This window comes from Mirounga leonina, unplaced genomic scaffold, assembly GCF_011800145.1.
Source record: "Mirounga leonina isolate KUSES-001 unplaced genomic scaffold, KU_Mleo_1.0 Mir_93, whole genome shotgun sequence".
Taxonomy (NCBI): Eukaryota; Metazoa; Chordata; class Mammalia; order Carnivora; family Phocidae; genus Mirounga; species Mirounga leonina.
The window spans coordinates 42,800,895-42,816,743 of NW_023270854.1; the positions used below are offsets into that span (position 1 = coordinate 42,800,895).

The following is a 15,849-nucleotide window of genomic DNA, read 5'->3' on the forward strand; positions in this document are numbered from 1 at the left end:
TATCAGTCATTTTATCTTTTAGATAATCCTATTTTCACAGCGAGCTCTGGCTTTTAGGTTGTTTACCCCTCTCTTTCTCTTTCTTTTCTGTTTTTCTTTGTTGACGTTGTTGGAGGTGGTGTAAGGAGGAAGTCAAAGCCCCTGAAACTGTTTGCTAAAAATTGTGAACAGTACCACTAACGAGTTAGAAATACAGAACGGGAGACTTCAAATAAAATAACACGCACTCTCTAACTCTCAGAGGGAACAAAAGAAAACGAAACAAGAACACACAAACTTGGGCTGTTCCGGCACATTCGCAAAGGTGGGAGAAGTACGAGCGCCACAGGGAAACCGCGGCCTCCGCCCTCCCCGGCCCTCAGGTGGCTCAAGGCGAGCACCTCAGACGACCAGGGCCAGGATGGGCTCTGCCTGCGTCGCCAGTATGCTGTGTCTGCCCTTACCCAGAAAAATAATCTATCTCGAAAGAATGACAAAACAGAAAAAGAAGCGTCTGTTAGGCTGCCTGGGAGGCATTGTCCCCTTTCCTGATCTCTGATTCCCCATCGCGGTCCAAGGAGGAACCTGCCAACCATCAAGTTCCCGTGCAAGTAATTTTATTTCCCGCAGCCCCTCCACCTGCCGGGGCGGTGCTGCTCGCACCCCAGACTTCCCTCCGGCGACCCCCCGCGGGCTGCAGCAAACACGGGGTGCTTCGGGGGGGGACGGGGGCGGGCGGTTGCCGTGGCTTTGGCCGGCTACCGCCGCAGCTCGGTGGCCTCCGATTGGCCACGACGCGGGCGGGGAAGCTCGGCGGAGGAGGGAGGAGGAGGCGGGGGCGAGGGCGGCGGCGGCGGGAGAGGAGAGGGAAGGAGAGAGGGCCGCGCAGCCTGGCAGCGCGTGCGGCGAGCGCCGGGAGAGTGGCGGCGGCGGCGGCGGCTCGCGTCCATCGCGCTCGCGGAGGCCGAGCGGGGTGCGCGGGCGGCGGCGGCGGGGGGCGGGGCGGCGCGCGCGAGTGAGCGGCGCGGGGCAAGGACCGGCAGGCGGGTGCCGGCGCGCGGGCAGCAGGGGTGGCCGCGGCGGCGGCTGCGCGGGACGGAGCCGTGGCAGTAGCGGCCGCGCCGGCCGCTGGCCTCACCCCCGTGCGGCCGAGGCCGGAGAATAGTCTCCAACTCTCCGGGGTGCCGGGAAGCGGCCCTCAGCCCCCCCTACTCCCCCCGCCCCCACGCAGCGGAGGCGCCGGGCGGCGGGACTGCTGCCCTTTGTGGGCGCAGCGCGCACGGCCCGGAGCGCCCTCCCCGCGGCGCTCTCCTCGGCATCTTGGTCTTGCAGAGCGGCCCTGGAGAGGGGACCCAGAGGAAGCAAAGCCACGAGCCCGAAACCTCGCGTTGCGGAGCTCCTCGGGAGCGCCAGCCGCTCCACTTCCACCTCCGCATCCTACACCGGCCAAGGTCCCCGCCGCCTGCATCCCTCCCGGCTTCCGCTGCGCTTAGGGCCGAAGCCTAGCCGCCTGCGCGGCCACCGCGGCCGCCTGCACACACACACACACGCACACACACTCTCTTTCTCTCTCTCACACCCTCACACGCACGCACGCCTTCTCCCCCGCCCCCTCCCCAGCTCCTTGATCTCTCGGTCTGTTTTATTACTCCTGGTGCGAGTCCCGCGGACTCCGCGGCCCGCTATTTGTCATCAGCTCGCTCTCCATTGGCGGGGAGAGGAGAGCAGCGGTGAAGGGGGTGGGGTGGGGAGGGGAAGGGAAGGGGGTGGAAACTGCCTGGAGCCGTCTCTCCGCGCCGCTGTTGGTGCTGCCGCTGCCGCCGCCGCCGCCGCCGCCGCCGCCTCCGGCTCCTCGCTCGGCCCCTCTCCGCCTCCATGTGCCGGATAGTGGGAGCGTCGCGGACCCTGCTGCCGCTGCTGGCGGCCCTGCTTCAGGTACGCGGCGGTCTCCGCGGGCCGGGCCGCGGGCGGGGTGGGGCGGGCGGCGCCGGGTCCCTTTGTTCCCCGCGCCGCTGCGGGGCCAGGCTGCGCACCCGGGAAGGGAGGTGCCGCACCGCGCGGTCGGGAGCTGCGCAGGCACGAGGCTCGGGCCGGGGCGCTGGGGCAGGGCTGGCCGGGCCGGCTGGTCTCCGGCGCCGCTCCCGGCGGGTCCCGAAGGGACCTATCGCCGGCCCCCTCTGTTCTTCCTTCCGGGCCGGGCGAGCTTGCAGGGGGTATCTCCGGGCAGCAGAAGGGTGAGGCAGGACAGCTCCCAGGTTTTGCAGTTTTCTGCGCTTCTCGCCCCTCGCTTTGCACTTTGCTCCGATTTTTTTGTTTATTTCTGCAGGGATGGGTCGCGAGTTTGCAGTAGGAATTCTCACTCTGGTGTCTTAGTTATGGGACGTGCCTCCATCCCACCCCACCCTGGCACCCGCGCGCCTCCCGGGGCCCGAGGGCTCCACTGTCCTATTGTCTTTACCCAAGACCCGAGTTGCTTTCTCTTCTTGTCCTCTTGCCCTCACTGTGTTCTGTGTCGGTCCCACCTGGAAGAAAACCTCGTCCCCTTGCCCCGAAGAGTCAATGCGGGCCGGGGCCTCCGCACCCAGACCCTGGCCCCGCACGCCCCGAACGCTGGCGGGTGGGGAGAAGTTCCGTTACTCGGTTATTATTCCTCTTCCTCTGTCCGCTGTCTCTCCCCTGCGTTCGTCCTCGGGGACGCCTTCGCAAGGAGCCTCCGCACTTTTCACGCCTTCGGGAGAGCGCCAGACAGCCTCTTCATAGAATCGGTACTAGGAGTCTTCTCCGCGGCAGGAAGCACCTGCTTCAGGCAGGTCGCAGGTTCCCTTGCCACTCCGCGCCACCGATCCCCAGCCCGGCTGACCGACCAACTTTCCCCGCGGCGTCCAGCGGAGGATAAGCCAAGGCCCCTCCCGGCCGCCCACACGGTCCCGGGAAGCGACGCCGCGCGCCTCAGCCCCGACCCCCGCGCAGGGCGGGGGCAGGCCGGGGGTCCTAAATCGGCCGCGGCTGGCGATGGGGTTCCAAAGCGGCCGCAGGAGAGGGGCGTGTCCGCCCTGAATGCAGGTCAGGGTCCCTGGGGAAATCCGCCCAAGGGGCCCCCTGCGCACCCTTGCAGCTGGGGGTGGCCAGCGAGTGGCAGCTCTGAAAAGTGCGGGCGCGGCTTGGAAGTGCCGCTGCGCCGGGGGCGGCCGGGGCTGGGACAGATGGTGCGGATCGCCCCCCTCCATGGTCTTCACGGGTCACGGCCTGGCGCGGTCCGGCCGCGGCGAGGGTGGGGGGTGAGGGGGCGAATGCGGGCGCCGGGGGCGGGACGGGGTCGGCGCCCGCGGTCTCTCGCGCTTTCTCCCGCCGCCCCCTAGAGGGGTGTGGGCAGAAGCCGCTGGAGCCCTGTCCATGGTCCGCCGTGGAGCCGCGCGCCCTGCCCGGCTCTGCGCTCTCTTCCCCCAGGTCGTGCTCTCCCGCTTTCCGGCGCGCTCTCTCTCTCTCTCTCTCTCTCTCTCTCTCTCTCCCTTGACTCCGTGGCCGCCCGGGTCCCGTCTTTTCTCCTTTCTTGGGTTTCTCCTTTTGTTCTTTCGTCTCCTGCTGGTCTCTCTCCCCTTCCCCCACTCGCCAGTCCGCCCCCCTTGGCTCTTCTGACTCTGGGGTTTGAGAACTATTAGACTAGACGTTTTTGGCCTCTGCAGTTTTGGGAAGTGGATGGAATTTCTTCTAACTGGGGGAGGAGACCAGTCAGTCACTTGCTAACAAAAGTATCTCCTGTTATAAAACCGCCCTTTATTCTTGAAGTGCGCACTCCTCATTCTTTCCCTCCTGTCACTTAACTTAACTGTTTCTTCTTTTCAAATAGGGTTTACTAAAGGGGTTAGGCTGAAGGGGAAGGAAGGAAAAAATGCTACTTCGGTGGTTTGAAGTTAGGGGGAGGGCAAGATAAACTTAAGAATCCTATGGACATCAGATATTTTCCCTTTTAAACAGAAAATGCCGTAGATCAAAAAATCTTATTTTTAAAAGCATTAATTTTGAACATCATTGAGTGGTCTTACTAATTTACAAACAAGTTTTCATAAATTTTCAGAGTGTGAAACCAGCAGTAGATAGTATCATGTTCACTAACTTTTTGATCTGAAAGTATGTTTTAATTGAATACTGCGCAGTGAAGTTAGGAGAGGAGGAGACATTTGTTGGTCATTCATACCGTGGGACTAAGTGTGGTACCACTGGAGCAGTCTCATTTTCTCTTAGTCATCTGCCTTGAAGTCAGGTGTGAATTTTCTAAGTCATTTTCTCCTTTAAGCATTTTTTAAAAATAGAATTTATAAACGTCACATACTGCGCTTATCTTTATGGTCCCATGTTCTTTCCAGTTTCTTCTAAATGGATGTTATGTTGACGTTTGTAAACCCTCAGGAAAAGGGAAGTTATAACTTTGTCATCAAGTTATTTGGCAGTCTCCTAATTCCTGGGTGCAAGTTAAGCAATTACATTGAATGATTTGCAAGGTCATTAGGAGTGAAAGCAGAGCAGTTTATGAACATGAGTTTCAGGGTTAAGTGCGCCATGTGAATTGTACAACTGAGATTAGAAATGACTTTGTGCTAATGGCCTGCTTTACACACCAGAATAACAAAGATCTATCTGCAAGGTGAAAATGGCCCCTTCTGCAGTCATCTGCTATTCAAGTCCAGTTTTGGTGTTTTTTTTTTTTTTTTTTTTTTTTTAAGGTCAGACTAAGAAGACAAGACTTTTAGGAAAGAGAATGAATAGGTTATTAGTATAGATACAGAGCAACCTTATTTTTTCAGACCAGTTAAAGAATGATTAAATATTCAAAAAGACTTTGTGCGTTTATGTGTTAACTGAGGTGTTTCTTGTTTTACTTTGAACACTTATTTTTACTTTGAGAGATCCTTTATTAGTTTAGTTGTTCTCTTACTTAGAGTTATATAATTCTAGTCATTTGCACATTATGATATTCAGCTTTAAGATTTTCTCTAATTCTTCCTTATTTTAACTTATGGCATTAGTATTTTCCTTTGCACTAAAAACAAGAAAGTCAAATTTAACCATTAAATTTCAAAGATCAAAGGATATCACAAAGTTTTGACAAACTTCCCTTTTAAATTATGCAAGTGACTTTCAAGGCCTTCAATAGATTTATCATCAGGCAAAAAAAAAAAAAAGAAATCAATTTTATTTTTACTACCTACCCAGTAATTACTAGACTAAAAAACCTGCTTTGTTTTTCTAGTTCACGTTTTAATGGCATAGTTCCATTCTTCTTATTTAAATAAATTTGTATGGGTTATGAAGCATCAAGGACATCACCTTAATGTTTATAGGTACTCTGGATTCTTAGTCTTATCACATAAGTCCTGCTTTCAACCTTGGGTGAGGAAGTATGAAAAAAGATGGCATAAACCATATGTGATTTTCACCTGTTAGGTGTATACACTTTGAAGAGATTAATATTCAACACATGAGACACATAAGAAGAAGCTTTATTTTAGGAAGTGGGAAATCTAGGATGCAGTAATCATTTTAGGTATAAAACATATTTATTCTCAGTGTTTATTTGATTTTCATGTGTCTTTGTAACAACTTATTGTGAAAGTAAGGAGAATTAACATAGTTGGTATTTATAGTTTATTTTACTTAGTGGCCATAGGTATGCATATCGTTGCCCTTTTCTTATCTTATGGTATGTGGTCATTACTCATAGATGGTGCATTGCCAGCATACTAGGTGTGATTTGATAAATAATAATTTGTGCATCCTAAAATATTTTATGGACACATTTAAAAAATATATATATATGGAGATATATATGTAGACAGATAATCTGTATCTGTCTATCTATCTATCTGTAATTTCTTAGGCTCCAATTGCAAGTTCAGAATTTACTTAAGATTGTACTTTTTGACTTTCATACGTTCCTGGAAGTCTGCTCTGATCTTCTAAAAGTTCAGACTGAGATTTTAAGAGGAAATTTTTTTAGATTGTATTTTTTGCATATAGAGACTAAAGTCTTCTTGGGACAGATTATTTTGATGACAATATATTGCACCAAACTGTCCTTAATTTCCCTTTTCATTAAAAATTTTCAATTCTTAAATCTGTTGTGCCTCATTAAGCTTCAGGGCTATTAATCGGGAAATGTCAAGACTTAAAGCAACAGTTAATCTTGCTTTAAAATGCCTTAAAAAAAATCCTAAGTAACTCAGATCCCCATTCTGTTTTCAAAGGGATATTCTTAAGTTAGAAGAGTGATTTTTAAAGAAAAATCCTAGATGTTATTTAAGAAATGCCGTGTTTGTGTATATACTCTACCATTTGCCCAAGTTAACATTATTCAAATTTGTTCTTTTGGCTCAAATACAAAAAGTAATCAAGTTTAAGCACTGCACAGACTGGTGGTGAATTTTATCAACCATTTAAAAAATATGGTAGATTTGAAGTTTGGATTTTGTCATTTGAATATTTATCTGCCATTAGTATACCTTCTAAAAACCTAAGCATTTTCAAATTGGGTTAAGAACTATAAGTTGAAATGTAATTTGTATTATGCCGCACATTTCTGTCTTTTCCTACCAAAAACTTATTTTTGTTTTAATTTTTTAGCAAATTATATCAGTTAATTTGAGCAGATGCTAGTCTTTGTGTATTTAACTAAATGTAGATCAGTTTTAATTAAACAACCCTATTTATGCCAGGGAAGAGATTTATATAGATAAATGTTTTAGTTAGAGCTGTATCTTCTGCCTATATAGAGTGATGTCTGTAAAGTAGTCAAAAGAAGGTGAATTCCGGAGCTAAATAGGACCTTTAAAAAGATTTATATTTAAAGATTACAATTTGTGTTACAACAGAGTTTTTAAAAGGAAAATTTGGGTTATAAATAAATGCTTCTTGGTTCTTATTTCTGGTTACTCTCTTTCATACTCTGTGCACTTCCTTGCCTGAGCTTCCCCTGTACTTACAGCAGCACAAAGACCTTGGGTTGTGTATATATGTACAACATGTATGTTGAGGACTGGTATTTACACACGTGTCTCCTGCAACATTTATCACAGTTTAGCATGAAGTGTCAATCCATAGTTAATTGACACCTCTGTGTTTGCCATCCGAGGTGATTTGGGTACCAAAGGTGTAGTAATCTTGTTCTGTGCAAATGAGCTGATGTTACATAGGGTCAAGGTCAAGAGCTAGTGTCAAGGGCAAGAGCTAGTGTCAAGGGCAGGGAGCCTGGGGTTCTAATCTAGTCTAGATGTGGCTTACGCCCTTAAACTCTCCTGACCTCATTTTCTTCAACAGTAAAATACTGGGCCTGGTTGGATTAGTTGATCTCTAAGGGACTTTCCAGTTCTGGGACTCTTGGGGCTGCTTAAAAATATCCCCCAAATGACTCCTTTTCAAAGACTTTGGAATGACTTTAATTTTTAACCTGAAATGCAAAGATTTCCACGGACTCAGAGTGGTAGAATATCTCTTTGGAGGTCATTAACAATAGTTTATTATATATGGTAGGTTAGAAGTCATCTCTCTTTTTTATATGCTTGACTTTTAAAAGTAATTTTTTTTCATTGGCAGTGCTCCTTTTACCACTAAAAGTAAACTATTTTTTTGGGTTAGACTTGAAGGGGAATGTGATACTACTAAGAATAAAAATTATTCCTTTTATTCCTATATACTTCTGTGTTTCTTTGAAAGAAGATAGCTTCCGTGAGAACCTTTGAATTGAGTGATATGGGTCAGCACTAAAAATATAGCCCATTGACCTAGCAAGTTATTTTTCTACAGATATGTCTGTATTCATGATGTACACATAATATATAAATCTATGTGCATATATAACATTATGTATTGATATGTTTATAATTACAAAAGATTGGATTAATTGAACTCTGAATGTCATTAGTAGGAATTGATTTAATAAATTATATGTGTAATATGCAGTTACATTTGCGAACCCTTGCTGTGTGGAGTAAAGCATTTTAGTTCTAGTTCCAGGTCAAGAAAATGATTGTTAAACCACCTAATGTTTATGGCATAGCCACGTACCTAGAAATGCCTCAGAGAAGGACCGCGAAAATGATCAGTGGGATTTCAGAGCTTCTGAATGAGGAGAAATTGGACGAAGACCACGATAGAAGCTGTGACGAAAGAATAGGTAATCAAACAATGTAGGAATAGGATGAAGATGGCCTAAGGTAACAGTAGAACGTCCTAAAGTTGTGTCGAGAACAACCTATGGCAGGCTGAGCTACAAGTAGGCCTAAGAAGATTGGCTAAGTTAATGGGTAGTTAAATAATAGCTTAGTTTCCATGTTGTATCATAAAATGACTATACTGTGCTGAGTTATTTGTGCCTGAGAGATTACATTAGTTGGTTTAAACCATTGTGATATTTCTTACATTCCTTTGACTGAATATTTAATTTTTCATCTATTCCTGGTGGTGAAAGTGTGGCCTAAAGTGTAGTCTAAACACCTTAGTACTATCTAGAATTTGAGATGCAGAAGAATATTTAGTATAGGAATCAGATGCTATTACTGCTTTCAGTAATGATTGTAAGGCTGGCCCTTTTTTCCTCATATGCAGTTTTAAGACCTCTCACAATTTATTTTATTTTTATTAATCGTCAGTAGGTCATTCATGTAACTCAGAAAAAACACATACACCGGAGAAAACCATTAGAACTTCTGATATTTGTTGCCACCTCTTCGAACCCTTTTGTTTTTTTTAACTAATGTCTGGTAGTACTAAACCTTTACAATAAAATATTTTTAATTTCAGTGAAGGAAACTAACATGTTATCCCAGTTAATTGTTTCCATAACCCTGTGAGATAAAATTCCCATTTTAGAGATGATGAAAGTAGAACTCAGTTTGAGTAGTTTTTCTGAGAATCCAGAGTGAAACGATATCTGTCAGAATAGATTGAGCCTGACTGCAAAACATATGGTTTTCTCCCTCCCTCTATGGACTGGGACCCTTTCAATACAGTGGTAGTCAAGGAATGAATATTGCATTAGAGAGGAATTTCGATTCCTCTTTAGTGGGTTGATAAGATTTTTTTTTTAAATAGTCAACTTTTGAGTTATATTCTCTATTAATTTGACCTTAAATATTTTGATTTATTTTGGCGTCTGAACCCAAAATGTAATGCTTGGTTAGGATTTTCACTCATTTTTAAAATACGTTCTCTTAGGGGCGCCTGGGTGGCTCAGTCATTAAGTGTCTGCCTTTGGCTCAGGTCATGATCCCAGGGTCCTGGGATAGAGTCCCACAAGGGGCTCCCTGCTCAGTGGGAAGCCTGCTTCTCCCTCTCCCACTCCCCCTGCTTGTGCTCCTTCTCTCCCTGTGTCTCTCTCTGTCAAACAAATAAATAAAATCTTTAAAAAAATAAAATAAAATATGTTATCTTAGAGAAAGAAGAAAATATCATAGGGAAATGATTCATAATCAGTTTTATAATGTTCTTCAAATTGTCTCGATCAACAAATAATATGCTGATAAGTGTTCAAAAATAATTTTTTTGCGCAAATCCTAGAACTTAAAATACTTCCTAAGAGCCTAGAAGCCCTCAGGCTATGCATGGTTTTTTTTTTTTCTTTTTTTTGATACTGTTTTTTCAGCGTTCCTTTCTGTGAAAGTAAGTTCAAGAGAGTGGATCACCAAGTTTTGAAATATGTTTAGTGACACATTTTCCCTGTTTGAATCATCTGAATTACTTTTTCTCCCAAAATGAAATTATTTGGGGGCTTTTAAAACAAATATGTCCACACCTCAAAAGGAACTACTAAAGCAGATTCATGCGAATGTTTTGTGGAGGGACAACAGATTTGTTTTGCCAAGGAGAAAGCCTAGAACTGTTTCGCTTGTAACTTGACCTGTTGTAACTGGGCGGATTCAGTTGGCTTGACTAGAATCTCCAACAAAATGTCTCTTGGTTGATTGGGAAGCTATTAAGTGAACTCTGAAATAAATGAATAAAAAAACCATTAATTTTACTAAGTTTAAAGGGGATATAATCCACTCCCTCTGCTTAACATAAATCTTTCATAAACTAGAGATTGTGACCACTTTAATTTTTTTTCTTTTGTTGTCTTAATTGGTTAACACAATGGTTCAAAGTCTGAAGTTCATTCTTTATGGCTTTCTGGTCCAGTAAATAAAGAAAAAATGTGTTTTGTGTGGCCAGAATATTAGCCTTTTGCAGCTCCTTTGGCATCCCCCCGGTGGAGTCCATTTGGTGGTAACATGTTCAAAATTAACTTACAATGTTCTGCTTCCCCAAATTGTACTTTAGGGAATTCAAAATCAGAGTTGACACACACCTCAACATACACACTCACACTTTAGGGAACTATCAAATGCTTACAGGAAAGTGCACATATAAGTGGATAACCTGCTGAATATTCATAAATTGAACATACTATTGAGTCAGCACCCAATCAAGACACAGCTTCAACAGCACCTCATGAGTACCCTCCTCCAATTTTAACCATCCTCCAATGCTGAGTATTTACTTGACTTCTAGTGACATCTATTACTTTTGCTTATTTTTATGGAATCTTTGTACTTTATGAAATCCTATATTATATTCCCGTTTGTGTCTGGCATCTTCCACTCAATTTTAGAATTTGTCCATATGTTTGTGTCATACATATGTTTTAATAGTCAGAAATTAGGAAAGATTCATGGATGTTATAGAAATCTTCAGGAAGTTAAGGAAGTTGAAAATTCATTTTTTTAATTTAAAGAATGGAGTGATTATTTCATTGCAGCTAGAAGTTGCTTGCATATTTGTGGTTTGTCAAGCCATGAAACACCTTTTGTGGGTTTTCCTACTCAGATTTTTTCTTCTGTAGTAGTTCTTTTAACTTGGCAGTGTTGTTTAGCCAAAAGCCAAAACCATTTAGACTGTAGTAAGTTACAGCCTCTACCAGAAGGAGGATGGAGGCAAAGAACTAAATGTCTTTTTGATTTGACGTCTTCAAGCAGAGTTTTGGGGTGTTAACAGATTCTAATCTTTTCAGTGATGCTTCTTAATACCTTGTCTGAGCTTATCAGTGACCCACTTCTCAATGAGGTCTTACCCAGATTTAATTTTAACTTAAAAAGAGGTTAAATGGAGGGGTTATAATGCCATAAACTGCTAGTTTTCCAGCTGTTCAGTGCATCTTTGGGTACAGTTGATCCTCTTTTGTGTTTGTATAGGTTTTTTAAAGATCTGAGAGGTTGCCATGAAGGATGCAGAGTGCCATATTTGTCCCAAGATCTTTCTTTGTAGAGGCCTTTTCTCTCTATTTATAACGGTTGTTTAGTAGATCCAGGTTCTAGGTGGAGGATTCCATGCATGGTGCTGAGGACTAAAGAATCAAATTCCAGCCCACCAAGGATTTCTTTGCTTCAAGGCAGTTCTAGTTTTTTTTTTTAACGTTCTTACACGTGTGGACTTTCTTACACGTGTGGACTTTATTTTGCAGTATTTAAAGAGAGTGTACTTTTTGCACGGCCTTAGCTTATTGATACATAATATGTATTTCATTTGTGTTTCGCCCCAACCCATAGTTTTTCTCCCATAAAAGTAATTGTTTGTATTTGGTGTTTGTGTTTTTGGCATTAAATTTTGTTTACAGTCTGTCTTTTCTGTTTGACAAGTACTAAGGACATTTGGGGAGAACATCATAATCACTGATTTAATTTACAAATCGATTTATAGTTAACTTCTTTGTAAACAAAACTGGGTTATCCATGATTTGGTTTATGGTCTTCCCTTTATTTGAGGCTGTCTCTATGGAGCTGTGTTTAAAAGGAGGATACTGGTGTATTTAAATGTAGATAACAGTAGACTATCTGCAGATGGCTTATAGCATTTTATGACCTAAAATAAAGGCATTTTGGAAAACAGTGAGGTTACTTTTTTAGTATTTGCATTTGTAATGGATATTGTCATGATTCCTATTCCTTATTTTCCTAAGTCTTGGTTCTTCAGAATTTAAATGCATACATAATTTAAATATATATATACACACATATATACATACATATACACATACATATCACGTGTTCCTGGGACACTACTCCGGTTGTTGTGCCAGTATATAAATTGAGACCATGCACCTCCAAACACAGTCTTCTTAAACCTCATGCTATATCAAATTGTATTTATCTGTTTATATTTTCACATTTAGATATTTACTTACCTGAAATTTCTTTTTGTATGTGGTATGAGGGTAGAGAGTCTTGCTCAATTTCTCCCATCAAGATTTTATACACATAATACACAGACTAACACACGAGTGGCTGTTGTTGGTCAAATAAAGCTGCACGTTTTCTGAACTGAAATGCTCCCTTTATTACGTTTAACATTTCCTTAGATTTTTGGTTCTTGTCCTTTTTTCTTTTCAGTTGTACTGATTTAGTAGCCTAGAGAGGCAGTGAGGCATTGTGGTTAAGATTGGGGTCTCTGGAGCTAGTTGACCTGTGTTTGTACCCCAGTTCTGACACTTGGGTATTATGTGCACGTGGACAACATGACATTTTTATGATAGTTTATCATAAGGCGGTTATGAAAAGTAAATGGGCTAATATATATACATCACTTAAAAAAGTGCTTTCATATGGTAAACAAGGTATAAGCTCTTTAACTGAAGATTTTGGGGCATAGCCATTACCACTGTTTTATACAAACACAGTCAAGGGATAATTTAAATATTTGAATAAATTTGAGCTCTTATATGTCTAAAGCTTTGTTCTGTGTTCAGCGTGATAGCCAGGAACTTCTAACTCTGAAGGGACTATCACCCGAATGTCCCTTCGGCCTCACTGAGGAACCACACCTGAAGGACACATATTTTAACATCCCTCTTTAAATTCTAACAGATGTTGCTAGGCTGATAGGATTAGGGAAAGGGGTTAATGTATATGGAGTGTATTCTGCCAGCAATTTGAATTTTGGGAATTGCAGGTAATCGAACAGAAGCTATTCTGGTGTCTTTCTCTTTGCTTCTGTGATTTAATTCTTTAATGTTCTGATATTGATGCAAACATGTGTGTGTATGTGTTGAGACTAGCCTGGAACCAGAGTAAGTTACTCATCTCTGAATGCTTTTAACATGATGATGAGGACCTCATAGAGAGGAGGGGGTTGAAGGTAATGTTGGTGGATGCCAATACAGAATCTGCAAAAACTGAGTGAGGAGTCATTGTTCTTGTAGATTCTGATAATTTATTGGTGATTAGATGTAGGAAATATTACTTTTAACTCAGTTTCATCCTGTCCTAATAATAGCACATCATTTTTGAGTAATTACTATATGTGCCAGGCACTGTTCTAAGGACTTTAAGTGTATTAACTCATTTAATTCACCCAAGATTATACTCGCTTTACATATGAGGACACCAAAGCACAGATCGTTTAGAACAAGGTACCCAAAGTGATTTTGTTAAGGGAAGAAACTTAGGATTCAAATGCCAGCAGCCTGAGGTCAGAGCCTGTGTTCTGGTTTGGTATTTATTTGAATGCAGGTAAAAAAAAAAAAAAAATTAAGGCAGGATTGGCATCCAGTTCTACTTTGCATATATATGAAGTTCAACCTTTAAAAAAAAATCTTTTTTATTGTAAAATGTGGTCCATGTGGAGGAGTATATAAAGCACAGTATATGCACAGTATAAAAAATAATTAGAGTATACAAATATGTCCGTGTAACTACCAGACGAGTTAAGAAATGGAAAATTGCCAGTACCTTGGAAGTCTCCAGAATACTGTATCTATTCCCCCTTTTTGCCCCAGAGGTAACAATTATCTTCATCTTTCTAATTAATTACTCATTGCTTTTCTTCATAGTATTACCATCTATGTATATATCCCATATATATGGGGGAGGAGAGGTGTGTTTATGTAAATGTGCGTGTATTATGTGTTTATAAATGTATTATGCATATGTGTGTATTTATGTGCACATATATATATAAAATGTACTTTTTGTGATTTGCTTATTCTGCTTAGCATTCTGTCTGTAAGATTCATTCAGTTGAATTGTGTAACTCTAATTTGTTCATTTTCACTGCTCTAGGGCATTGCATGCTATGAATATGGTAGAATTTACTTATTCAATTTATTGTTGATGGGTTTGTGTGTGTTCAGAATTCGGCTACTGTGAACATTGCTGTACTTGCCACCTGGGCATTAAGTGTCAAGGATACTCCGGGACTGCATTTCTCAAACTTGAGCTTGTGTAAGAATCACCAGAAAGCCCATTAAACAGAGATTCCTGGCCTCACCCTCTGAGCTTCTGATTCAGTAACTCTGTGGTGGAGCCTGAGAATTTGCATGTCTAGCAAGCTCCCAGGTGATGGAATGCTGGACTGCTCTGGGATATGTACCAAGGAGTAGAATTGCTGGGTTGCAAACAAGAATGTTTTCCAAACCGGTCCACCAGCACCATGTATGTATTTCTCGTTTTCCCATGATTTTAGCATATGTGTTATAGCCAGACTTTAAAATTTTTAACTGTTTAGTGGACTGCATAATTGTATCTCTTTGGTTTCAGTTTATGCTCTCCTGGTTACTAATGAGTAGAAGATTGTTTTGATATGCGTTTTGGCCTTTGTCTCTTCCTTGAGGTGTCTGAATGAACGCTAGCCTATCAGATGAAATTTGTAATTTGTCTATAGCTTGGCCTTACTGTTTATTGCCTCTTCTTTTTGCCTAACATTTTCAGTTGTGGCATGTATGGGATGTTGTCAAGGATTGAGCCTTTTTGAAAGCTTACTCATGTGGTTAAATCTAATATTCGCTGAGTGCTTACTATGGGCCAGGCCAAGCCCTTCACCTGCGCTGTCTCATGTAATCTCACATCAGTCCCCCGAGATAAGGTGGGCATTATCATCACTATCCATTTTACAAAGGTCTGAATGAAACCTGGCTTAACACATTCACTCAAAGGCACGCCTCGAGGATGTGGCTGGTGGGGATTTGAACAGGGTTTTGCCTTGCTCGTAACAACTAGTTCCTTGGAAGTCTACAAGAATATATGCAGTGGGAGCATAATAAGCTTCTCTGTTCTAGATTTTGGGAAAGATTGCAGCCTGGAGGAGGATTTGGAGTTTAGAATCCAGACTTTAAGGATCTCTGTTTCAGAGAGCAACTTTGGCCTTACATTGAATGGGAAAATTTAATAGACAGAGCCAGCGTTCGGATAGGATACCATGGAAGCAGGCAGTTTCTGTCACTGGCCACATGACCCCTCGGTGGTGATTTTAAGAGCTGCAAGTAACTGATAGTGGTTGACAGTTCTCTGAATTGCCCTGTTTTTCCTGACCTCAGGCTGGCGACTTTCTCTTCCTAGCACCTGGGCTCCCCCAAGCACTTGAAGAGACGTGGATGTCTGCTCTCAGACCCTCAGTGTTCAGCATCCTGGTGAGCTTATAGCTCTGCTGGTGGTATCAGGATGTTATATAGTCTGGCCTCTTCGATCTTTGAGCCTTAGCCTTTGAGTATTCAGTAAGAGTGAGACTTTGTATGTAATTTTGGTGTCTTTGAAGAGACCTAGTAGATAGTGCTTCTATCCATCTAAGTTCTGGTAAGTAAGACAAAAGGGTCAGCAGATAGTCAAAATACAACTTTTCTTACTGACAAAGGCAAGGGTGGAGAATGTAGATTAAATATATTGGATCTCCGAATTAATTCCCCCCCCCTTACCTCCCATCTTCAGCAGCGCTGGGTGAGGGCCAGCCTCCTGCCTGGGGACCCTGCTCCTGTAAGTTCACCTGTAGCATCGTGATATCTGCGTTATGGAAGCAGGCAGGCTCCCAACAGAAAAAAGATGATGAAGGTCCTGAACCCTACATGCCCATTTGTCT

General features: G+C 43.1%; 1 protein-coding gene across 1 annotated transcript in view; it reads left to right on the top strand.

Annotated features, from left to right (window-relative positions):
- The first annotated feature begins 1,781 nt into the window (after positions 1 to 1,781).
- The window catches only part of CDH2 (cadherin 2), a 209,055-nt gene continuing 194,987 nt past the window's right edge, over positions 1,782 to 15,849 (top strand). Inside the window, exon 1 of the mRNA XM_034995826.1 lies at positions 1,782 to 1,914. Within this exon, the coding sequence (XP_034851717.1) occupies positions 1,855 to 1,914 (60 nt within the window). The 5' untranslated portion in view covers positions 1,782 to 1,854. The remainder of the gene's footprint in view (positions 1,915 to 15,849) is intronic.